Raw genomic sequence first — 27,249 nt, forward strand, 5'->3', positions numbered from 1 at the left:
AGAGTCAACCACTGGCTCATGTAAAGGTGTAACACATCTGTCTTCACCATCATGAACAGTTTCAACATATTGATAAGCTGTTCTCTAGTTACTGGCAATTCTAAAAATAACCTTTCTTCCCTTCTTTGTTTAACATTGCTAAAATTTGCATTAAGGTAAAATAAATATTATTTTAATGCAGATGTAAACCTGAAAGATGCACATCACATTCACAACCAACTATAATTAACTATTTTTGTATATTCATCTAAGTAATTTTGTTTTTGTAAAATATCAATACTTTCTTTTTAAAATTAATTTAATATTTAACATACTTTAAAATACAGTATTTAATTAATAAAAGTCACAACACTACACAACTATAAATCTTTGGTTGAAAATAATTTTTCCAGGCGGTTGAGCATTCTCTGGGATTTGAATCTAGGCATTTTCTGTTGACAGCCCAAATGTTTTCACACCACGTTTAGCATTCACTGCACCACCTGGTGGTTTTACAATATAGTGCAGACCCACAGCAGAATATTTCTAAAAAGTGTCAGTGCATGGGAATGTGGTGTGTTGTACACATTGTGAACTGCCGCATTATGAAGCACACATTCTGAATGGCCTGAATCTGTAAATACCTCTCTATACCTCTCAGCCAGCAGCCATATCACCCTGCAACTCACAACTGGCAACCCACTGAAGCTAAGCAGGTGTGAGCCTGGTCAGTACCTGGATGGGAGACCTCCTGGGAAAAACTAAGGTTGCTGCTGGAAGAGGTGTTAGTGGGGCCAGCGGGGGGCGCTCACCCTGCGGTCCATGTGGGTCCTAATGCCCCAGTATAGTGACGGGGACACTATACTGTAAACAGGCGCCGTCCTTCGGATGAGACGTAAAACCGAGGTCCTGACTCTCTGTGGTCATTAAAAAAATCCCAGGGCGCTTCTCGAAAAGAGTAGGGGTGTAACCCCGGTGTCCTGGCCAAATTTCCAATTGGCCCTTACTAATCATGGCCTCCTAATAATCCCCCTCTATGAATTGGCTACATTACTCTGCTCTCCTCCCCACTGATAGCTGATGTGTGGTGAGCGTTCTGGCGCACTATGGCTGCCGTCGCATCATCCAGGTGGATGCTGCACATTGGTGGTGGTGGAGGGGAGTCCCCATTACCTGTAAAGCGCTTTGAGTGGAGTGTCCAGAAAAGCGCTATATAAGTGTAAGCAATTATTATTATTATTATTATACACAGTAGCTTCTCTTTTTGGCATGGAGCAGGTTTTAAACAGGAGTTTCACTGACAGAGTTGCAAGGCCTATCTGATTTGACTGTCACAAAATTGCTGTTAGAACTTCAAATAAGTTCTTATTGTTTAATTATAATAAGACATAACTTCATGTTTCATCACTATTGGTTACGGCTTTGGTTTGACTTTTTTTCTTTTTGTTAAAATCTGTTACCATGCTACATAGGAACAAGCTGAACAGCTGAATACAGAATCAGTCAGAACTCCATCCAGTGATGTCACCAGACATGCCCATCTTCTAACAGTGGCTTTGGGAGTATTCAGAGAGAATTTGAAAATATATAAGGCTAATTGTTACCATGCCATGTGTCTAACAGTAGAATTCTGTACTGCCGTGTGAAATACCTGGGTTTGATTCCTGGCCACTGCCAAGCCCATTAGAAATAATCTTTCTCCAGAAATTGTAATTTTTATACATTATTGATGTTTTTATTAATTTGATATATAACAATATGTAAAATATGAAATTAATAAAAGTAGGGCTGGTTCACAGAGCAAAATTACTCAGCCAGATTAATATAAAATTGTTATAGCATGTTGTTATAGCATATAGTTATAGCATGTTATAGCAGCTTGTGAATCCATAGTGTTTTCTAAGTTTATCTAGGCATTAAAATAATTTATATTTTTTCTTTATTATAATTTATGGAAAAACATAATTTTAATTTTACACTTTAGTAGTACCTAGAGCAAACCTATGCAAACATGAAAAGAACATGCAAACTCCACACAAACTCCACACGCCAGCAGCCATATCACCCTGCAACTCACAACTGGCAATCCACTGAAGCTACGCAGGTGTGAGCCTGGTCAGTACCTGGATGAGAGACCTCCTGGGAAAAACTAAGGTTGCTGCTGGAAGAGTTGTTAGTGGGGCCAGAAGGGGGCGCTCACCCTGCGGTCCATGTGGGTCCTAATACCCCAGTATAGTGACGGGGACACTATACTGTAAACAGGCGCCGTCCTTCGGATGAGATGTAAAACCGAGGTCCTGACTCTCTGTGGTAATTAAAAATCCCAGGGCGCTTCTCAAAAAGACTAGGGGTGTAACCCTGGTGTCCTGGCCAAATTTCCAATTGGCGCTTACCAATCATGGCCTCCTAATAATCCCCCCTCTATGAATTGGCTACATTACTCTGCTCTCCTCCCCACTGATAGCTGATGTGTGGTGAGCGTTCTGGTGCACTATGGCTGCCGTCGCATCATCCAGGTGGATGCTGCACATTGGTGGTGGTGGAGGGGAGTCCCCATTACCTGTAAAGCGCTTTGAGTGGAGTGTCCAGAAAAGCGTTATATAAGTGTAAGCAATTATTATTATTATTATTATTATTATTAAATAGCAGCCCAGGTGAACCCAAGGCATTTCTTTAAAGTTGGTATTGATACAAGGTACAAGACCAGGGATTTGGGTAGGCAGTTATGGAAAGGTATGACATTATTTCTCAATTTCTATATACATATAGGCAAAGACACTACTACTGAACCAAAGCATCACCTGGTTTGTTGTTTTGATTAAACTACAAGTATTTAATTTTCCATTCCAACAATCACAAAGCCCATCAAAAGTCTCCAAAATAACAACAAGTGACCAAGTTAAAATAATTTGATGGAGATGTTAATGAAGAAATTTGAATACATTACCACTAAAAGCTCTATAAAATGTTATATTTAAATTAATAAATCAATATTGTTAATTATGTTCAGAAATTATTTTTATTTTCAGCTACTAAAGTTTCCCTTTAGTTACATTCCATATTAAGTGTATTTAAAGACTATGACAGTAAAGTGAATGAAGCTAGTGTTTTCATTAACATCTAAAGCACCACAAGTAGTGTACCACTTATTGATCTTCTTTGGCTAGTCAAGATTCTTTGAGCAGTGTACCACTGTATGGCGACGTCTTTTGTCATTTTTCAGTTGAAGTGTTCCAATTCCCTCCCACAGTCCAATGACAATGAGTACTGGTAGATGAACTGGCTTCTGGGAAAGTTGGTCCTGGTGTGAGTATGTGTCTATGTTTGTGTGAGATGTGCATCTCCTCCACGCCTTGTACCTGTTGCTTGCCAACAGCAACACTGAAGTGGATGGAGTGGTTAGAAAATGGATGAACGGATGTATACATACCTATTTATCAAAGTTCTGCTCTCTTTCAGGTGCAATATTTCAGACTACAGTGAATGAAATTGGTTTTACTTACTGATGAAGTTAGCTTGGCCAGTACAGATAGTGTACTGTAGTTCATATGAACTGACACTGAATTCATCTTCAGAAGTCCAGTGGACTGTGATGGTGTCATGGGAGGCTGTACAGAGCTCTTCTCGAATAGAGGGAGGGTTAGGTGCTTCACAGAAAAAAGACTGAATTTTAGTAACAAACTGTGTAAAAGGGAGAAGAAATTTTAGTTGTTCATAGAACCACAATATATAGAGCTTATTCTCCTTTGTTATTTTCCTTTGTGTGTACACAATAACAATTTTCCATGTCACACTCTACTTCTTTTAAATCTCAACAGCATCCCTTTTCCTATTAAAAATAAACACAAAATGCAAATCTCAAGAGGAAATATAGGACCCAAGGTAAGACTGGTGTTTATTGCATTCATGTAATGTCAATATAATGCAAGAGAGAACACATCAGACCGTGCTCTTTTAGCATGTGGACTAATACAGTCTATAGTTATATCCTAAAAATATGTCATTTTTTGAACAAAGCCATTTGAGTAAACAGTCACAACACTTTATATAAGTTTCTATTCTATCTATTTTGAAGACAAAACTAGTTGGAAAATATATTTTTACATTTTAGATTATACAGAAATACTTATTATAATGACTAAATAAGTCCATCCTAATTTAAACCAAGATCTCAAATGTAATCAACACATTTACATTGGTAATGTAATAGAAAATGAAGCAGGACAGTTTTAAATGATGTAATATTCACTGACATATTAACTTATTTAACATACCTGTTAAGTAATCTAGCCCTCCTAGAAGTTTCTTTTCTCTGGAAAAATCGAGAGCGAAGTTGTCAAAGGCCTCATTCAGATTGACATCTGGTATCAAGACCTGAGAGGATGCTGTTGCCATGGCAACTCTGGATGGAGAAATAATAATCCAATGTAGATGTCACAAACATCACAAACTTCAACAGGTGATTGAATCCATTCAGCCATGTACTATTAGAAAGGCCAGTGTGACCTAATACTAGATATAGACAATATCCATTTAATTTTTACAGAAAAGTCTGGTTTTACAGACCTCTCTACAGATCTAAGAATCTGGAGCACAGCAGGTACTGACATTCCAGACATTTTCCAATTTTTTTTCCAAATCCAAATTGTTAGTGAAAATCTCCTTTACAGAATAATATGCCACTCTATTATTTTAACACTACTACTGTCTAGTAGATCTTTTTATTGAAGTTTTTATTGTCAAAGCAGTCATTTGTACTCATATTTGTTATACTGTTAGACACTAACCTCCCAGGCTGTTAGATCAATATCTGAAAGTCAAATCAAAATCTCCTTGGTTTGGGCTAAATGTTGTTTTCTTACTTTTACTTTAACTGCAATGATTTTCTTATATTGTTCAGTTATAACAGGCATCCAACACCTCTTTCAGCTCTAAAATTCCTCTGTACGTCAAATCTTATACCCATTTTAGTCCCAGTAGTTTGTTGAAGAGGGGTTAGAAGTACAATTAAGAAGCAGTGAAACAGTATTGATAGACAAAAAATCAATAATTTAGTTTACCCTTAATACACTGGTATGAATTTCATTCCAAAATTAAAAAATAATGAACCAATTTCGTCCATAAAGACTGGCAAATGATCTGTTGAGTAAAAACATCAGAAAATATTACATATAACATTCTAACACCTCAATGAAAAGGGAAATTTAGTATGATTCATAAAAGAATGTTGAATGATTAAATATAAGGCCCTGCCTACTCCCACACACACGCAAGCATAGCCTTCAACATGCAAACTGTACAGACTCACAAATTATTTTGACAAAATACTAAATTATCTGTTAAAAGGGCCTGATCTTTTATAAAATCATCTTACACATAATAAAATTATCACACATAATTTATTTTTCACCTGGTCAACTTTCTAGACTTTGTTGTATACTATCTTTGTGAGATAAAGTTCAAACATTTGTTGGGCACAAAGCTGGTTCATCAGAACGTTTTGCACCAGTAGATGGTTTTCCCCACGCTTTTTCAAGCTGTGTTCTTTCAAACTTTTTTTTTCTGCATGAGCACAGATTGCAGTCCAGTTTTGATTTGTCAAACTGGGCAAAAATAGCCCTCCCTTGAGGCATACTGGAACATCTGCCATATCCCAGACCAGCTCCAGCTGTGCATTCTTCTTAGCAGTCTTTGTATCATTTTGCTCCACTGAAATTGCAATGCTCTCCTGGAAAAGTATAAATGCATTGACCAGGAATACTTGGAAATGGAAAAGTCAATGATACTACTTCATGGATTAATGCTGAAAGCTGTATATGATCTTAACTGGTTCACTCGCCTCCTCATGGTCAATATTTTATGGTTAATTTCCTCCTTATGCTGCTTGTAGTCTTCAATGCATTTGGGGTTATGAATCACTCTGTAGCCTGTAAGAATTGCTTGGTGATAACAGTGTTGTCATGAACAGTAGACAAAACCATCACTTTTCCTGCATGTTTAAAAGATGTTGTCAGCAGTGTGCCTTTCTCAAAGAAACTGGGTGGATAACCTGGCTTCAATCTGAGCTGTGTTGGCTGCGGAAGTATTCTTCTGTTTTTGCAGTACTGTACATTTTTTTACATTACTGCATGCATCTCTGTTCCTCTTGTGCAGGGTCTTGAGTAGTGAGCTGATACACAGATCATCAAACATTTGACAGGTGCCACACTCTCTTTCCTAGGCTAGGGCTATATTTGGGAGTTCACCCGCCACCCCTTTCCCCTAAGTCATAGGCTGACATCATCCTTTGTGCGCAAGCACGTTTGTTGCTGTGTTAGAGTGCAACATGCCTAGACACTAGAGTTCAAATGGGTCTGTTATGGTCCTAAGCTATTATGGGGAACTACGGCAGTGCGCAGGGCCTGGGTGCAAAACTGAGGTGCCAAGAGATGTGCGAGTGGCTGTCTGAGCAGTACCTTTACATGGTATACCCGGGAAGGCCTAGTGTTATAGGAAAAAAATAAAGAGGCCTGAATGCCTCAAAGGTTTGAATCTCACATCTGGCATTTCAGGCACCAGAGAGGTGTTTCAAGCACCACTTAAAAAAATGTACAGTATATAGTGCTTTGTACTCTAAAACTAGATTTGATGAGGGGAGCCAGTCACTCTTGCTCACAAGTAAACATTCTGGGTGCGGGTAAAGAACACTCTCAAGACAACAGAAATAAAATTTGTTCTTTTTATTTGTATCAGAGAAATTTAACATTTCACAGTTACAACCTGAATCCCTGTGACAAAATTCATTAATGACACAGGTTACAGAGTACACATGAGACATAAAGCTCTGAAAACTCCATCACCCAACTTTTCAATTTTGGTGCTGAAAATGAGATTGTTAGAGGTGACTACTATTCTGACACTGGTTAAAAAATCGCAGTGTCCTGCAGAGCATTCATAATGCCCTTTTGCATTCCAACTCTATATCAGTAAACACAGAGCTGTGCTATTCTGTCTAGCAGCATAAAGAAATTAGTTAAGACATTAGAGTAACCATGGGTATGGTGTTTTGCAGGTGCTATGCAAAACATATTGTACTTTGGAACAGCCCCCGGCAACAGTGCTGGACTTTATTTTCTGATCTGAAAAGATCAGATTTGTAATGATGCCATTCATGCTCTCTAAAGACATCTCAAACCCTTTTACAACTTAAGCACATCTACATTATTTTTTGGAACTGCAATTATAATTTATTAGAAAGAAGTATGTAAAGCACCCTTTCTATAAATTCCTTTGTATATGTGCGGAATTCTTCATATTTGGGTTTGTGGCTGATTCATATCTGTGAAGAAATAAAATTAAAGTGACGTTGATAACTACAATGTAACATTCTCTTTTTCTACAAATTCCGACTGTAAAAAAAGTATTTCTAAGGTTTCCTTTATGCAATATCAAAAGACATTCGATATATATTTGGGGTCCACAGCCTTGAACACTGTATGTGCAATGGTGAGGTACTGGCTCATCTTTAATTTGTTTCACCAATTCATTTATTTATCGCTTGGTGTCCGAGGTAGTATCATAAGGGTCCTGGAGTCAGGTGACATACAGTACCGCTCCCAAAAGTCTGGACATGCTTAGAGAATTATAAATCTGATGAGTAGCACCTGATACACTGACACCTGTGGTTGACCCATCAGATGTTCTAACAAGTGACAAGTTAACAATAAGAGAAGGTAAAGCTTTCCATTTTTTGGTCTCTGTTCTTCACAAAATGATTGAGGATCACTCGACATCAACATGACTCAACCACGAAGGAAGCGTGCACAATGCAGGGTCCTGATTCAGACTGTAGCATCTATTGGGCCTTTCCCTCCCCACCGACACACCCTCCTCTTACGGGTGCTAAGGTGACTGGCTGATGATGGGCCATTTTTCAGCCCCACAACCTCCCCCCATTTTTCTCTCACCTCTCAGACTGAAAAAAGATTATCATATTAAAAAAAACCTACTATGAAAGTTTAAAGAAAATATAAATTGCATCATAATAATTTAAACAAAATCAGAGAGTTCAAACATCAATTTTTAAAAGTCCAAGATGACGTGTATAATATGCAATGAGTCATATTATTAAAAGCAATGGGAAATGGTTTAAAGCACTGAAAAGCTATTAAAACAAAACCAGCATCCAACACAAACTTTTTTTTTTACTTTTTAAAAATGATATAATAAAGATGTAAATCTGCTCTTTATCATTGGAAATAGTTTCTTTTAAAAAAATAATTTTTGATGCATTTTATTATAATGACTGAAGCTGCCAAGGACAACCAAGGTCGTTTGGCTGGAGATGATAAGAGCCACATTTTTTCTTCCTTAGAGTTGTATTATTAGTTTCTACCCCCTCCCTGCTCACACCCATGCCATCTCAACAATCGCAACACCACTCACAATCTCTGCACATTTACCTTCATCATCAATTCTCTCACAAAATGAGTGTTAAATATGAAAAAAGATTTTAGAATTAAAGATATCTCTTAGAAAACATTCTTTAGTATTCAGTTGTTATATGGAAGAAGGTAGACTGTATAAATGTCATTCACAATGAAACGTAAGTGTTTGGAAAAGGTCTTTAGCTACTAGTGATCAAAACATTATTCCCAAGAACGTTTTACACATGTGTTAAGGCCTGAATCAGACCTGCGTTACACACTGGCACATTCAATTATCAAAGTTGTAATCAAGGCTGTGATAAGTGATGGTCTTTAAAGGGACGAAAAAATGTGACCAAATGTACCCATTCATTCAAACTGATGGGGGATGTACACGTGTCTTCTGTTTAAGTCTAATTTAGTACACTTTAGTACAGCTGTGAGATTTTTAGCAACCTGAAAAGCATTGGGTAATGAAAATATAGCTTGTATTTCACAGCATTGTAGTGATTGAAATTAACTTTTTAATTTACTCCAACAAATTAAATTGGGAGCCCAAGGTACACAATTGCATACTTAGAAAATAAAGGCAAATTTTGAGCGGGTCCATTATAAATTGAATGCATTTTTCTATTGGCTCTATTGGATGTAAATTAGCAGCCTCTGGATGCTTTCCAACTCCAGGGGAATATGGCAAGTCATACGTCCTATGAAATTGTTGAAGAAGGCTTCGACCAGGACAAAGATTTCCAAACTCCGGTGAGTATACATAATTCTATTTTTTTAACAGAGTCTCTCCTTTGGCAAGACCATCACATGATTAATTATGTGCTTTACAGTGCAGCCTTCATCAGGAGCAGCCTCAAACACTGTTGTGAGTGGCAATGGGAACAAAACGACACAATCCATGCTCAAGTCAGATAAAAGTAAGTTTCACCGAGAATGATGTCATCCTATGACGTAGGGGAGAGGGGCGGATGGACTCCCCAAAACATGGGGTGTCGCACCTGTCAATAGTTTAATGTCTTGTAGAGAGCTGTCAGAGTATACAACATAACCCTTGTCTAGCAAGCAAGCCTCACTTTTTAAGTGAACTGCAACACTTTGCCCTTTGCCCACATCTCTGCTGTTACAGTGTACACATCTGATAAAAGTATCATTACATGTAGTATCATTGAGGATAAAATTCTTGATTCCAAATCTGATTCACTTGCTTGGAACATACAGATGGTAAAACAGCAGTGATGTGAAGGCATCACCTTCTAACCTTTCTGAAAAGGGGTGGAAAAAAGGAAACATTTAAAAAACATCTTCAATAAATAATATAATAATTATAGATACTAACGCGCTATAGAGCCAAAAAATATAGAAATACAACCATCCAAACAAACATTAAACCAATATCAAGTGTTTTTTTGTCAAAAACATTTACAGTATGTCAGCGAGTGAATGTCAATTTAATATGTTGTCTTTCAATGCAACTGAAGCAGAGAAAATAGCTAGCTGTGGCTCCATGCACCTTCTGTAACTTTTCAGAGGGGTCTCACAATGTAACTGTACTAAGAAGATGACAATGTAGGCGTTTTGAGCATTTACTGGGACAATTATTAATTGTAGCAGTAAGTCACAGAATGATTCCTTGATGGCTATTAGAAAACCGACCTTGCGGGATAACTCAGCAACGCACACATACAGATACTAATACACAGCAATACATTTATTAATACATATAATGTGCATATAAATATAACAGATCTTAAGAGTGAGGGTTAGCAGAATACAAACGGTATATATTCAATCACGAAAAGCTACAAACCAAGAGGGACATGAACTTTGATTACAACTTCTACACTAGATACTCAAAGGCAAGTACATCACTCATAGGAATTAAATTGGTATCAACTGGGGTTGAGGTAACAATTAAATTCACGAGCTGTAATGCAGAATGTTGAATAATCATCCAATCTCTGTGGATTCAGATATCCCTCAGACACAAGGGAACAGCAGCAGGCTGTTGCTAAGTCCAATCGGCATCCTCTGGCCCAGTGCCAGGCAGTGCTGGTCTAGTGTGAGGTGTGAGAGAAGGAGGGAGAGATTCCTGCTGCGACACCCTGGCAGTGGGCTCTCTGAAGACCGGCTAGTCAATCCTGGCTTAACTATCAGAGATGCGGGTCCTAGCAGAGCGGTGGGTCCAAGCAAGTCATGCTCTTTAGACGGGAAGAAGACCGGTTCATTCCCGATGTAGCACTAGTCCTGAATACTGAGATTCAGTTGTCGACAGTTCTGACCGTAGTTCACTCGTTGATCAGGCAAGCATTCGTGGTGGGGTACCGGCGGTTAGCGAGGCTTGCTTCTGGGCTAACCTCGGGCGGATCCTTTGGTTACGCGCGGTCGACCTCCATCCACGACTCTTAGAACAAAGTAAAGTCCTGGCACTCGGACACACTGGCCGTTACGTGATTGTCCGAGATGAGTCTGAGAATGTCCTGGAGGAGCCCCTTCTGGGCCCTGTGTTGCCTGTTTTATCTGGAGGAACTACGTTCGTTCATTGGTTGAATGTTTCGCAGGCATTCGAGACCCACGTGGGGTTACCCTGCCCTACCAGTTCCTGATTGGCTGATCGAGGTAGAGGATGAGTAACAATGCTCTCTGACATTAGGGTTGTAAACAACCTGGGATGAGACTCTCCCAAGGAATCTCCCAGACAGGAAGGCGCCAGAGATGACCATTTATTAGGGTGGCTGGAGAATCTCAGCCATGGGAGTTGTTCCTTATCAGGAAACTATCACCTAGAAAAACACCTTCAATCTGAACCAAATGGAATGGCCATTCTGTGTCCAGCACCACTGAGATGAGGAAGAGAGGGACTGGCAAGGGAGCAGCAAACTTAATTCCTGTGTTTTTAATAAGCTTTGCCGCAGTAAAAATATTCAGTCAGATACAAGGTGTTCCATGATTTGGAGAAGGTGCTGTATGTGTTTATTGTATGTCAAAATCAGGCATAAGCACAGGCATATGGGTTAGCCTATGCATTTACATTCTTCCTGCCAGTTTTCCCACTCTTTCAATAGTTAAAATGGTAATTGGTGGTATACTGTAGTTACGGATGATTTTGTGGCGATCATTTACAGTAGATCATTTAAGGATATAAGTCCTGTTCAGCAGGGGACAACTAATGTCAATTTATATTATTAGCTTAATACAGATGCAGCCATTCAAAGTGCTCAGCACACACGTACCGCGGGCATTTGGCTACGTCATCGTGCGTCATACCGCGGTACGTGATTGGTTGACTGACAGGGGCACTCGTGTTGCATTGGTCGGTCGTAGAAAGATTTAAATGTCTTTACTGTGCCCGTTTTAGTATTGAATATTTATATGGAATTTTACCACTGAAGTAGCTGAGCATAACGCATGTGAAGGCCATAAACAATATTAATTTTGGAACATAAACATACAGTATTACAGTACAGTATGTAAACTGTATATGGCTGTTCTCGGTACTTTAAAGAAAAAATACACACCAGTATTCCATTTCTCCCTAAACATTTTGAGCATTGAAGTCTTTAACTAACGTGAAATAACATGTATAAAAAGTGGTAGTTTTAAGCTTTTCTGCGAATACGCTCGATACCAGAGTAAACAAACATACATTTAGAATTTGATTAATAGGGAATATAAGATGGAATCGCGTATCTAAAGAAATTAATAACGATATAATTATATTCATGTACTGCAACACAAGAATAGTATATGCTTTACAATGTCTGTGGATACTATATGTGTAGAGCTGTTTCACCACTCATCATGTGACCGTGTGAGTGGGGCAGTGGTCTAAGTGCCTGACTTCTAAGAGAGAGATCAGCTGTTCAAATCCCACAAGCGCCACCAAATTTCTTTTAACAAACATTTCTTTGAAAAAATAAAATAGCAGCTCCCTGGGTAAACTATCACAAAGCTTTAGAGAACTTAACATTTTTATTATCAACAAATTGTAAATCCGATGTTTACATTGGCGTTATTAATTTTTCACTTGAGTTTATGGAGGATTGTCAGCTGTCACTGAGAGCAGACCCCACCGTCTTAGGCTGCGCAAACGATTTTTAAAATTTTTATAAAGAAATGGAGGCTATATGCGTTACAATAAAAACATTTACTGACAAACTTTAAATCAACAATTGATTTAAAGACGATCTGTCAAAGTGCAATGAAATACAATATTGTTGTTGTTGTTATTGTTGTTTTTATCCTGTAAAGTGCTTTAAGAAGCCACCTTTAAAGGTGCTATATAAAGGCGCTGATTCTTGTGTTTTCTTTTTATCTTTTTTTCAGCATGGAATAAACCTATTACTTAATTCTTATGGAAGCCCGGTTCCATGGCACAATGCAACGTAAATCGCTACCTTTGTCTTCTGCGTAATAATGTTCACCTCTCTGTCCAGCAAATTAACAATAGTAATAATAATGACCTTTATTGTATATAGCGCCTTTAAAGGTGGCTTCTCAAAGCGCTTTACGGGATTAAAACAACAGAGCTGTTAAACTGGTTTTTATCTATTTTTCGGCACAGCCAGCTGACTGTCAAGTGGTATTAAATGCAACTTTTTTATACAGATGACTTTGCTAAAATGTATTCAAAAATCAAAACGATTTCAGTTGGCACGCCTGTAACTTTTTCACGAAACCTCCTAGTGTTACGAAAACATTTGCTTTGTGTGTCACATTGTGATTGTCTTCACAGCCTTCAAAATGCAGTTTTTAAGCCATTTTTTTTTAACACGCTCGAATATTATTCTGTCCACTAAATGGAACCCCTGGGGGGAGGGGTGCTGTGTGTTAAGAAAGTTGGGTGTTAGCATAAACTATTTATGAGTGTCTCTGGTGAAATTTTGCCGTGAACTGAAGAGTTAAAATGTAAAGTGTTTCCTCTTTTTAACTGGAAGAGATGTGGTGCTTTTTTTATCCGTGGTGGAACTGGGGATAAACCGGGGATAAACGTTTTCTTCCCTGTTTAGCTGTTTAATTATGGTATGAAAAATAAATCTAAATGATGAGAAAGCTATGCTTAAAGTTAATTAACGGACTTAGAAGACAAAGATAACGATTTACATTGCATTGTCAGATTGTGATTCAATAAAAGCATTTAATTAAACACGTGTTTGCGAATTTAATCAAAATGGGGGTAATGGGGTAAGACCTGTAGCGGCGAGGCTTAATAATAAGGCAGAATTAAGTGTTTCTGAGCTTCCCAAATGAGGCCCCATTTCTCTGTTCATCTCTGTGGTGCAGCCACAGAGAGACCATTAGTGCAGGGTGATTTAAGGTCCTAGGACAGCTCCCAAAGGGGGATGCACTTAGCTTAGCCTGGCTATCATGATCAATGGTCATCCATTGGCGCCTATCTGTCTAGGGAGTGCGAGTTGGACATCTGGATTGCATTCCTAAGTGTCAGGAGTAAGTGACTCATATCTCACCTTGATCAACCAATCAGGGACTGGTAGGGCCGAGTAACCCCCGTGGGACTCTGATGCCCATGGAACTTTCAGCCAATCAATGAGCTGAAGTTCCTCCAGGTAAAAACAGGCAACACAGAGGGCCTGAGAGATTCAGATTCAGATTCAGATTCAGTAAGATTCAGTAAGATTCTGGAGGGGATTCTGTGGACTGTTCTAAAGGGAATTCAAAGGAGAATTCCAGGGCAGGACGGCCCAGGAGCAGAAGGCTCCCAAGGGCAGGACATTCTCGCAGCGCGCCTCCTGACCATCCTGAGACTCAGCCCGGACAACCACGGAACGGCCAGTGTGTCCGAGTGCCAGAACTTTCCTTTGTTCTAAGAGTCTAGAGTGGAGGTTGCCCGAGGTTAGCACCAGCAGCAGGCCTCGTGAACAGGTCGGAACTGTGGACAGCTGAATCACTATTCAGAACTAGCTCTTCATTAGGAACGAACCGGTCCTCTTCCTGACTTGCTGGGACCCACAGTCATCTTTTCTCCTGTGCACAAACTTTGCTAGTTAAAGCCAACACTAACTAGCCGGTCAGTGAGCATCAGCAGCGCACCGTCGCAAGCCGCACAGCACAGCCTGGCACCGAGCCAGAGAGCGCGGATTGGACAGTAACAGCCTGCAACTGTTTCTTTGTGCCCGCAGGAGATCTGAATCCCCAAAGATTGGATGAGTATTCAACTTCAATGCATTACAGCTCAAGAATTCAATTGTTATCCCAACCAGTTGATATCAATTTAATTCCTAAGAGTTATGTACTTGTTTCGAGTAACTAATGTAGAAGTTATAACCAAGTTCATTTATGAAACGGTCTTAATGAATGATTTACTGAACGTATGTCCTCTTGATATATGTAACTCTTTGTAACTGACTGAATATATACCTTTTGTATTCTGATAACCCTCTCGATAAGATCTGTTAGGTTTAATGCATATTCTATGTATTAATAAATGTATCCTCGTGTATTAGTACCTGTGTGTGTGCGTTGTTTGAGTTATGTCGCATGGTTGGACTCTAAAGCCATCAAAAGAATCAACTTTGTGATTTACTGCTACAATTAATAATTGTCTCACTAAATGCCCAAACCCTACAGAACTGGTGCCTTCAGAGAGCCGCTATGAATCACTACAGACCATTAGATGTGTAGTGGTTTTATGATTTTACTGAGACAATTATTAATTGTAGCAGTAATCATGAGGTGGTTCGTTGTGGCTTTTAGAAAATCAATTGTCAGAACAACTAAAAAATGCACACACACGGATTGAATACACGAGATACATTTATTAAACAAAAATTATGCACCAAACATTATACCAGTCTGCCTGGATACAGGCGGCAGACCTTACTGTGAGGGTTATCAATATACAAGGTATATAATCTTAAAGAGATGCAAACACAAAGAGATACACAACAGAGAATATACTTCAATATATCGTTCGGCTATACCAAATCCCTAATCAGTGTTATTACCAACTGTTACACTAGACTCGGAAGTAAATGCATTACTCATGAATTAAATTGATAACAACTTGTGTTGAGGTAGCAATTAAATACTCAAGACGCAATGTGGAACATGGGGTTTACTTATCCACTGTATGGATTCGGATTTCCCGGCACGAACACCAAACCAGCTGACAGGCTCTGTTGCAACCTCTGTTCCAGCAGTCGACCAATAGGTGTCCATCTAGGCATCCTCTGGCTACTGGCCAACCAGTCAAGTTGCAGCTCGGAGTAGGACGGGCAGAGGAATCTAACTGCAGTGCGCAGGGCAGTAGTTGCACTGAGGGATCTATCAGCAGTCCGGCTGACTAGTAGAAAGTCTCTATGCACAGAGTATGACCACGGGTCCTCACAAGTCACTCTTTTGCATGGGAAGAAACTGGTTCGTTCCCGGTCCAGCACTGCTTCTGAATTCAGGTTGTCGACGAGGGTCCAACTTTAGGCTGCTGTTGATCAAGCGGAGCATTCACGTTGGTCATTGCAGAATTCTTGAGTACGTACGGGATCCTCGGCCTCGCGCTTAGAACAAAGTCCAAGTCCCAATGCAAGCAACAGCGGTTGTCACGTGATTGTCTCTGAGGGTGCACGAAAAATGTTCAAGGAGAGCCCCGGCCTAAGCTTGCGCTACCTTTTTGACCAAGACACAGATGTGTGCTGATTGGTTGAGAGTTTGGCGGGCATGGGAGACCCACATGGTGTTACCATGCCCTGCCAGTCCCTGATTGGTTGATCAAGGTGAGATATGAGTCACTTACTCCTGACACTTAGGAATGCAGTCTAGATGTCCATCTGGCACTCCCTAGACAGATAGGCGCCAATGGATGACCATTGATCATGATAGCCAAGCTTAGCTAAGTGCATTCCCATTTGGGAGCTGCTCCTTATCAAAAGAAAACACCTTAAATAAGCCTGCATGAATAGTTTCTCTGTGGCTGCACCACAGAGATGAGGAGAGAGATGGGGCCTCATTTACGAAAGCACAGCAACACTTAATTCTGTCTTTTTAACAAGCATTGCCGCTACACATGCAATACACTTCCTTGTGATCATCTTAGAATCTCTTTGTAAGCTATATATTTTTTTTTTTACTTTTTAATTATACATTTTAAACACTTTAATTTTGTAGACGCAACACACATTCCGTACAGATACAGTACAATTACGGTCTTCCAGTGGTGTAAAATGAATAAGCAGGTGATTGAGATAACAATGCATTGCTCACTGAGTGGAATGTTCTTTGTTACAAGTATAAAAAGAGGTGATGCATGTCTCCTCTATAACTCCACTATAAGAGAAATTACGCCAGACTCTCACAACATTGTCCAATAATACTCTTCTTGTGTCTAATTTTTAGTTTAGCAGGATTTGCGTGATAAGCACATTGTTTAATGGGGATGACATTACCCTTGTCTATTATCATTCTACAACACTTGAGTCGGAGTGTCCGTTAATAAAACAGAGCGCCTTGCAATACATATACTGTAACTACTGTTAGTGGGTAGCTGTGTCAGCCTGCGTAGTCTGCAAAGGAACAAGTAATAGGTTTATTCCAGGCTCAAAAGGGAAGAGAGAAAACGCAATGTTTCGCCTGTGAAACCTTCTTCAGGTGTGAGGGTCTTCAGTTGAAAATGAAATGCTTGAAGTTTGTAATGTAGGGCTCTCTGAACGACTTAAACTTTGATGAGGGCTTGCCAGCACGGTGACGTCACTTCCTTTCATATGAATAGGAGGGACCTGGTCCGTCAAGGTTGAAGACAGATCTCACTGTAGCTTGACTGGCTGCTTTCCTGTTGAGTGATGCTGGAGGCCTGCTGGTAGGGTGTGAGCCTGAAATTGCTGCTTCATTATTACTATCTTCTGTGATGTATTAACTAATTCTTCAGTTTATTCCACCAGACAGTACATGAATATAATTATATTGGAATTTATTTCTTTAGATATGACTTTATATTATAAGACTGTAATTGTAATTGTTTGCCCTTAGGCTGGGCAAATTATTTTTTTAGTTTTTAAAAAAGAAATAAAAAATGAGATATAATTATGTGTTCCTGCTTCACGTAGCTATTTCATGATTTTAAAAGCTATAAAACAGGTTTTGAAAGTTAATAAACACTTTTTATGTGCGAAAAATGGGTGATCTTTCTTCCTCGTGATCAGCTGAGAATCTTTGTGTACGCTGTAAGTTTGATTCTTTTTAATTAAATGTTTAAAATACATGAATTTAATAAAGACAACATGCATTTCAAACGGAAAAAATCATATTCTGTTATCTTCTTGGTATGTAGAACAGATCAGCAGGTCTTTTTTTCCCCAATTGCTTTTTGTCCTCTTGTATCTTATGTCCTCTTTGCTAGCTAATGGTACTTGTGGCTGTGTTTCTGCGTTGCGTAGCAACAAGGGACTATATTCTCAGGCGGAGGAATGTAAACATCTTAATTTTCATGTTGAATAAATTTTTAAAAATTTAAATTCGTTCTATACAGCACTCGCATATTTGGGGACCGTTTTATAAAATCAATAAGGCACTCGAGGCCTGTGCTATATCATGGATATAGTCACAGTTAAAATGTTGCTGGCCCTCCACATCACATCGGGCCTAACAACACCATTTAACTGTGACTTTATCTATGATATAGCTCACCATCTCATGACTTATTGTTTAAATGATTAAATTCTCAAAAGTATGAGTTAATTTTACTGTGATAACGAGCGCAAGTACAGATGCAGCCATTCAAAGTGCACGGTACAGACATGTACCGGAGGTAATTGGCTACGGCGTCGCGCATTGTGAGGCACGATGACGCGCGGTACCGCGGTACGTGATTGGTTGACCGACAGGGGCACTCGTGGTCCGTTGTTCTGTCGTAGAAAGATTTACAGTAAACGTCTTTACTGTGCCCGTTTTAGTATTGAATATTTATATGGAATTTTACCACTGAAGGAAAATCTTAGTAGCTGAGCATAAAAAGAATAGGAGCATACTGTAACGCGTGTGAAGGCCATAAACAATATTAATTTTGGAACACAAACATACAGTATATGGCTGGTCTTGGCATTTTAAAGAAAAAATACACACCAGTATTCCATTTCTCCCTAAACATTTTAAGCATCGAAGTCTTTAACTAACGAGATACCGGAGTCAACAAGCATACTTTTAGAATTTGATTAAAAGGGAATATAATATGGAACCGCGTATCTAAAGAAATTAATAACGATATAGTTATATTCATGTACCGCAACACAAGAATAGTACACGCTGTACATTGTCTGTTGATAATGTTTCTGTACTGCTTTTTCAGCACACTGCATGTGACTTTGCCGGTGGCGCTGTGGGTTAGGTTCCTGACTCCCACGTCACACGGTCTGTGATCAAATCCCACTGGAACCATGACTTTTTTTTAACAAACATTTCTTTGAAAAAATGAAACATTTCCCTTGGTCAGAGATTAAATTAAACCTCACTCGCACCAAACAAATTTATATTTCTAAATATCACAACATGATCGAATTTAAGTCTTTTTAATAACAATGAATAGTCACCTATGCGTTACAAAATATACATTTATATTGATTTAAATCGCGTTTTGATTTAAATCGCAAATGCGGGTTTAAATATATGTGTTTTTTGATTCACAATCAGACAAATGCAAAATAAATTGATATCTTTGTCTTCTAAGTATCTTAATAAACTTTCAGCATAGCTTTCTCCCCATTTAGATTTATTTTTTTGGGGATCTTGGGATCAAACGTGGAAAGATTAGATTGTAATCGTTTTTATTTTTTAAATACATTTTAGAAAAGTGTAATCTATGCTAAAAAGTTGTACACCACCTGCTATAAAGATACATATTGTAATACTTTCGGGTTCGGATAGGACAGACACGAGAACTCAGACTTGCGGAGTTAAAGTAAGTTAAAGCCTTGATTTTATATATCACCTTTAAAAGTGGAATCTCAAAGCAAAGTAAATACCCAACACTGATTGTACCCATCTGTCATGCTAATAAAGCACCTTGAATTGAATTGAATTGAGGGAGAGAGGGGGGGAGGGCGAGCGAGAGAGCCAGGACAGACAGGCAAATAGGATACACTCCACAGACATTCACAACAGCGACATATCATAAAACGTTTGCACATATAGTTAAGTTATTACTTGGTTTTCAAAGTGCAATGAAATACAATATTGTTGTTGTTGCTGTTATTGTTCTTTTTATCCTGTAAAGCGTTTTGAGAAGCCACCTTTAAAGGCGATATATAAAAGCGCTGATTCTTATGGAATGTGTTCCGCCGGGGATTCAAAAATGTTTTTATTTTTTTTAATCACGTATCTAAGGAAATAGCAATATAACTTTGTTCATGCACAAACAGTGGCATGTTACATTATTAATTTGGGTGTCTCCTCTTGCCAGAAAGCTCTAAATTGCATTTTGAGTGCGGTTTTTGACTTTTTCTAAATTGTAACCCATAAATAAAGCTGATACAATTTAGACTTTGAATTATTTTAAACTGCATTACAGAAGCACAATGGACAATGCAATGTAAATTGCAAAAATGCACTTGGAATCTGTCCAAGCCGTACTTTGTCAGGCATTTTCTTTTACTGCAACGGACATAAAAACTCCCTTGCTTTTAGCAGAGAGTTTCATAATTTCTAACTACGAAAATTATTTAAACTGCGACACTTATCATTCAACCAGAGCTCGAAATATCACAAGGACCCTCAAGAGCACAGCAAAGACTGTATTAAAAGAATCGCGTATCTAAAGAAATGAATAAGATATAATTATATTTGTCTACTGCGACAGGGCTGTGTAGGGCTGTTTCACCTCTCTCCTCATGTGACTCTGTTCAAAAGCCATTTAGCAGAGAGGGGATGAGAAGAGTGACAAACTAGTATACTTTAGATCTTTTTTTCTGAACCGGGGAAAATCTGACCATGTTTCTCTATAACAACAATAAAAAACATTATTTTACATATCACCTTTAAAAGTGGCATCTCAAAGCAATACAGTAGATGGAAAAACAGTTAAAAGGACCAAAGTAAATACCAGACAAACGCAAACGCGTTTTTAATAAAATCCTTTTATTTATTCAGCACAGAGTGAGAGGGACATCCAGCAGAGAGAGACACACACACCAGTTTTCATTGACAAAAAGTAATTGTTTTTGTACATTCCTCTTGTCTAACAGGAATGTTTTGTTTGTGGACAGACTGTTAGACTAGAGGAAAAGAGCGCCTCCTTCTACGGAGCATTCCGTTGATCCGATCACAAATTATTTTCCAGTCGCACTAAGTAAGGGTTGAGAATCTCCGATTCACCATGCTATTAATGGTTTCCTGGAGATTGCAAGGCAAGGCACTTTTGCCCCTGGACCCATCGAAATTTACAGACGTGGTCCACCCCCAGTAAATTTCAAAAGTCACAAGATTTCGAAACACGAGGGCGGCTTAGCAGTCGGCTCTTGCTTTCCCGTCCAATGAAAGGCAGGTTCCTTTTGCCGAAGTCGGGAGACATCAGAGGCTTGCCACACCCGGACTGTTAAACCAACGCATTAGCACGTCAAAGCCCATTGAGGAGCTGGGCGCAACAATTGTTTTGTCCCTTGATTTACTGATCTGCATTAATTACAGAAATCGAGTTCCTGCTCTTTGCAGATGACCTGGTCCTGCTGTCACCCACAGAACAGAGTCTGCGGCAGAACCTGTCACTGCTGGAGCAGCACTGTCAGACCTGGGCGCTGACAGTCAAACTGGACAAGACCAGAGTTATGGTTTTCCAGAAAAAAAGCCAGACCTCAGGGAAACAGGTACAAATTCACACTTAACAACAACACATTATCACCTAACAACGGGAGCAGGGCCGAATAAGGCCAGTACCCACTATTGTTAAACATACAGAAAAGAATATTAAAGTATTGGCTTTAGTATTAGCCATACAGAACATTAAAGTGCCCCTTTCCATTCAGCGGGGGTCTGAGCCGCTGTGTCCTATCTTCTGACAGTCGCTGTTGTGAATGTCTATAGAGTGTATCTTATTTTTAGTACTATATTTTTATATTATATTCCCTATTAATCAAACTCTAAGAGTATGTATCGGCTTGTCCCCCCCTCCCGCCCCTCTCTGTGTAAAATAGAGCCTCCTGTCCAGCCAGCACATGTCCATGGACATTCACAACAGCTACATATCATAAAACGGATGCACATATAGTTAAATTATTAGTTGTTTTTCAGGAAGTTAAAAAAAACATTTGAATTACTTATCCAGTCTCTCGAAATAAAGTTATTTTTCAAGCAATGCAACAAATGTCGGGCAATGTGTTTTTTTTAATCCAACATTGACAGCCACATCTTAAATCTTGTCAGTCAGCTCTTTTTTCTCTATTTGAATTGTGGCAATTCAAACAACCTGGGATAACAAGTGGTCTCAAAGTCACTGAGCTCACAGAGCTTCAACAACAGATGACAATTCCCTTAGTCCTTCCTTAGTCTTCCTGAAATTGTGGATTATGAGTGAATAAAAGCATCTTATTAAAAACACGTTTGCGATTGTTTGGGAGGTGTATTTTCATATGTAAGATATAATGATGTGTTCCCGCTTACATATCGCACGACTTTAAAAGCTAGAAAAACAGGTTTCGATTCACATTATCTGGCGAGCCTTGTTTTGTCAAAGGACAGCACAAAAAAACAGACAATACACGGGGGGGGAGGGAGGGCAAGCGAGAGAGAGTTTTTTGCCAAAAAAACCCAAATCACCCGGGGCAGAGACTCTGGGGTGATCATTGTGTGGTACAGAGCGGAGCTCAGTCACTCCAAACAAGTTGTAAAGAGAGAAGAGTCAACAGTTGATTTAAGGACGCTCTGTCAAAGTGCAATGAAATACAATATTGTTGTTGTTGCTGTTATTGTTGTTTTTATCCTGTAAAGCGTTTTGAGAAGCCACCTTTAAAGGCGATATATAAAAGCGCTGATTCTTATGGAATGTGTTCCGCCGGGGATTCAATTTTTTTTTTAATCTCGTATCCAATTAAATAGCAGTATAACCTTTATGTGATATCACCTTGATGACAGCACATACAAGGGTTAATTGCACAATGAACCACGTCTAGAAATTTACAATAGTCTTCTTTAGGTGTGAGGGTAGGAGAGGATCGCAGCAGGCATAATCAGCAAATTAGGAAAACAAAGAACAGGACAGGTGAGACGTGTATCCAGAGAGCAAGTGATCAGAAAAAGGGACAGCTGTTACGCCCAGGTTTTCGACGCAATTGTTTTAACTTGCTAATGCATCAGACACATTTCCTGGTGTCCTGGTATTAGCTCATGGGTATGGTGTAAGTTTTATCTGTACCATACCATACAGTATATAGATACAGAATTCAAGCTGCACCACTGTATCGCTTTGGTAAGGAGACGGACAATGGCCAAAATCACGAAGACTTTCTCACACCAAATAATGAAGATGAAAAGAAACGGGAAGTCAACACGGGACATTGTACAGCATTTGCTTCGATGGACATCTTCGTTTCTGAAGGCACAGTGAGACGACATTATAAAGGGGAGAGGAGGCAAAGACAATCTAAACCGAGGACGATTCAAAGGTAAATACCTTTCTAAAAATACTTTTCTTGCATGTAAATACAACTACGCACATTATTTTTAAAACTAACTCTTGATCTCTTTTTTTTCAAGTCCTATTGTGCGAGCTATCGACAAACTGACTGATGAAAATGATGAGCTACCGGCGATGCAAGTCCAAAGACGGCTATGGGCTGACCTCGGTGTGACCGTTAGTCCGACATCGATAAGAAGAGCGCGCAGGAGGCTTGGATGGAGATACAGAAAAACCAACACATGCCTCATGATAAGGCTAAAAAACAAAGAGGAAAGACTCAAACAAGTTGTGTTTGTCTGGGTATTTACTTTGTAATCTGTGGTTTACATCTACTGTATTGCTTTGAGATACCACTTTTAAAGGTGATATGTAAAATAAAGTTTTTTATTATTGTTATAGGTGAAACATGATCAGATTTTCCCTGGTTCAAAAAAAAAGATCTAAAGTGCTACACTTAACTTTCTTAATTCGATGTATTTAAAGCAGTGAACTACTGTAGGTGTAACATAACATTCAGAAATACAATCGAGAATAGTTTTGTGGTGTTTGTATAGATGAAACTTTCCTAAAACGTATAACGTAACAAAATTAAAGACGATTTAAATCTGTAATCTTTCCACTTTCCACGGAAAATACAAGAAGTTTCTGCTTTGTGTAAGGGTGTTATCAAAAAGTAATCTAAGTGGTGAGAAAGCTGTGCTCAATGTATTTAAGGGACTTAAAAGTAAAAGGAGATGCTTCATATTGCTTGACTAATTTTAAAAAGTTATGAATGCAGATGCTCCCTCGGTGCTGCGCCAGGTGTAAATATCTAAATATACATTTGCCCCGGGCAGAGGCCGAAGAGCACCCGGCTGGGGTGCACGGGGAAGAGCAGGAAAGGAGTGAAAGTGGTCGGGGCGGGGTTTTGGTAGGCCGCCGACCAGTGCGGCTGTCCCACAGTGAAGCTGGCATACAGTCTGGGCAGGAATAGATTACACTTTTCTAAAACGTATTTGAAAAATAAAACTATTACAATCTAATCCTTCCACGTTTGATACCAAAATCCCAAGAAAAATAAATCTAAATGGGGAGAAGGCTATGCTGAAAGTTTATTAAGATACTTAGAAGACAAAGATACTGTATCAATTTGTGTTGCATTTGTCTGATTATGATTAAAAAAAACACATATAATTAAACACGCGTTTGCGATTTAAATCAAAACGCGATTTAAATCAATATAAATGTTTATATTGTAACGCATACTGTCCAGCCTCCATTTCTCTATAAAAATGTACTCTATTACAAATTTACAATTTGTTGATAATAGAAATGTTAGGTTCTCTAAAGCTTTGTGATAGTTGACCCACCCAGGCAGCAAAAGATCAGCTGCACTGGTAAGATGCGACACCGAAGATATGATTAATAACCTTTTAAATCTGAAGGGAGATCTGAAAGGATCCCCCCCCTCCCACACACACACACAATAGAAGCAGGAAGCAGAAGCAGGGACCGTTGTCATAAGGGAAGAAGGTCGCTATCCATTGTTATCAAAAATGACTTAGATTCGATGATGTTGTTGTGTTTGAATTTTGAAATATAAGAGTCAATTGATTGTCCATAATATTGCTATTCTATTTTTTTGAAGAAATGTTTGTTAAAAGAAAAGTCACAGCGCCAGCTGGATTTGAACACACAACCCGTGAGTTGGTAACAAGCATGTAGACCAGTGGGCTACAAGGGAAGTCACATAAAGAGAGAGTCGCAGTACACGAATATAATTATATCTTATTAATTTCTTTAGATACGCGATTATTTTAATACAGTCTTTGGTGTGCTCTTGAGGATCCTTGTGATATTTCGAGCTCTGGTTGAATGTTAAGTGTCGCAGTTTAAATAATTTTCGTAGTTAGAAATTATGGAACGCTCTGTTAAAAGCAAGGGAGTTTTTATGTCCGTTGCAGTTTTTTTGCAACATGAATATAATTATATTGTTATTAATTTCTTTAGATACGCGATTCCATATTATATTTCCTTTTGATCAAATTCTAAAAGTATGCTTGTTGACTCCGGTATCACGTTCGTTAAAGACTTCGATGCTTAAAATGTTTAGGGAGAAATGGAATACTGGTGTGTATATTTTCTTTAAAGTACCGAGACCAGCCATATACTGTATGTTTAAGTTCCAAAATTAATATCGTTTATGGCCTTCACACTGCCATACAGTATGCTCCTATTCTTTTTATGCTCAGGTACTAAGATTTCCCTTCAGTGGTAAAATTCCATATAAATATTCAATACTTAAACGGTCACAATTAAGACATTAAATATACATATACATACTGTATACAGTACAGTTTGCATACGGTAATATGTTTATGTTCCTAAATCAATCTCTTTTATGAGCATGTGAAAGGCATGGTGAATCGATTCTCAAAAATTACTGTACTTTGCATGATTGGAAACAAATGCGTGATTACAAAATGCTGTGTTGTTACTTTTACAAAGACGGTCAATGAAAAAAAGAATGTGGACCAGGGCAATACTTTGAGTTTACAGCTTGTCCAAGGTCATTCATTATTAATACTATTAGTAATATCTTCATTAAAGACTTTGATGGTGACATGAGAGGTTGAGCTTTATTAGCTCCACCTTGCGGAAATTCCGGATACTATTATTTTGCTTGCGGTATTATAGGAGAATTTACGGTAACTAGCGGTATTTACCGGTAACTCTCGGTAGACTGCGTAAAGCGCACCGCAAAATAATGCGGTATCGGCCGCGCATTTTGAATGGCTGCATCTGTATTCATGGAAAATGGTAATCACTTAACTTTTAATGTTTTGTGATATTTAGAAAGACCAACAAATTCAATATAGTGTTGATAATATTTATTGTCAGTAATAAAATTGAAATTATTTGTTGTTATTAATAAATGACTTAGCTTTTAACATGTTGTGATAATTGGAAATATAAAAAAATGTCAATATAGTATCCATAATAATTGCTATTTTAGTTTTTCAAAGAAATGTTTATTTGTTAAAAGAAAACTAATGGCGACACCAGGGGTTGAAGCCGGACCTCAGGTTTATGAGGCACAAGCTTTAGCCATCACGCCACAGACATGCGGAAAGCAGTGAAACAGCCATACAAATATCAATAGAAAGTCTTATACTACTGTTGAGCTACAGTATATGAATATAATTATATCATTATTAATTTCTTTAGATACACAATTCCATATTATATTCCCTATTAATCAAATTCTAAAAGTATGCTTTTGTTTACTCCGATAATGAGCGTATTCGCAGAAAATGTTAAAACATTATAACTTTTCACAAACTATATAAACTTAATATGGTCAGAAGGAGCACATACAATCGTTTCCGAAATAACCACATGTAAGACTTTGATGCTTAAAATGTTTAGGGAGAAAGTGGAATACTGGTGTGTATTTTTTCTTTTAAGTACCAATACCAGCCATATACAGTTTACATGATGTGTTTATGTTCCTAAATTAATATAGTTTATGATCATGAGACGCATTAAGCTCCTCTTCCTTTTATGCTCAGCTACTAATATTTCCCTTTAGTTGTAAAATTCCATATAAATATTCAAAACTAAGTGGATTAAAATGTGCACAGTAAAGAGATTAAATTATTAAATCTTTTCACTACTGACCATTGCACTACGAGTGCCAGCCAATCACGTACCGTGGTATGACGTAGGTAGTTGCGTGCAGTATGGGTTTGTACTGCACACTTTGAATGGCTGCATCTGTATAGCATAATGCCTTCTTGCATTATGAAGTTACTTGTGCCTGGGAACCACTTTAGTTTCCCGGAGATTGCTCATAAACTATATTAATTTAGGGACATAAGCATATTATGTAAACTGTATATGGCTGGTATTGGTAGTTTAAATAAAAAATACACACCAGTATTCCACTTTCCTCCTAAACATTTTAAAGTCAAAGTGTTGCATTCTGTTACAATCTGTGGTTATTTTGGAAATGTTTTTATGTGCTCTTTCTGACTATACTAAGATACGCTCGTTATCACAGTAAAAAAAAATGCATAATATACTGTAGCTCAAATCCAACTTAACTAAAAATTAGACACAAGAAAAGTATTATTGGACAATGTTGTGAGGCTCTGGCAGAATTTTATCTGGCAAAAATATGTCAACATATTTACTAAAACTGTCCATCTCAGTATTTATGCATAATTAAAATATGTATGATGAATGTTGTAAGGTTGTGTACTTTTG

At 38.4% G+C, this 27,249-nt stretch overlaps 1 protein-coding gene across 1 annotated transcript in view; it reads right to left on the reverse strand.

Annotated features, from left to right (window-relative positions):
* The window catches only part of mid2 (midline 2), a 511,887-nt gene that overhangs the window by 56,645 nt on the left and 427,993 nt on the right, over window positions 1-27,249 (reverse strand). The window contains exons 6-7 of the mRNA XM_088648926.1: window positions 4,254-4,381; window positions 3,483-3,626 (exon numbers count right to left, since the gene is read on the reverse strand). Coding sequence (XP_088505052.1) covers window positions 3,483-3,626; window positions 4,254-4,381 — 272 coding nt within the window. The remainder of the gene's footprint in view (window positions 1-3,482; window positions 3,627-4,253; window positions 4,382-27,249) is intronic.

This window comes from Lepisosteus platostomus, chromosome 10 (assembly GCF_059453375.1).
Source record: "Lepisosteus platostomus isolate fLepPlt1 chromosome 10, fLepPlt1.hap1, whole genome shotgun sequence".
NCBI classification, from domain to species: Eukaryota; Metazoa; Chordata; class Actinopteri; order Semionotiformes; family Lepisosteidae; genus Lepisosteus; species Lepisosteus platostomus.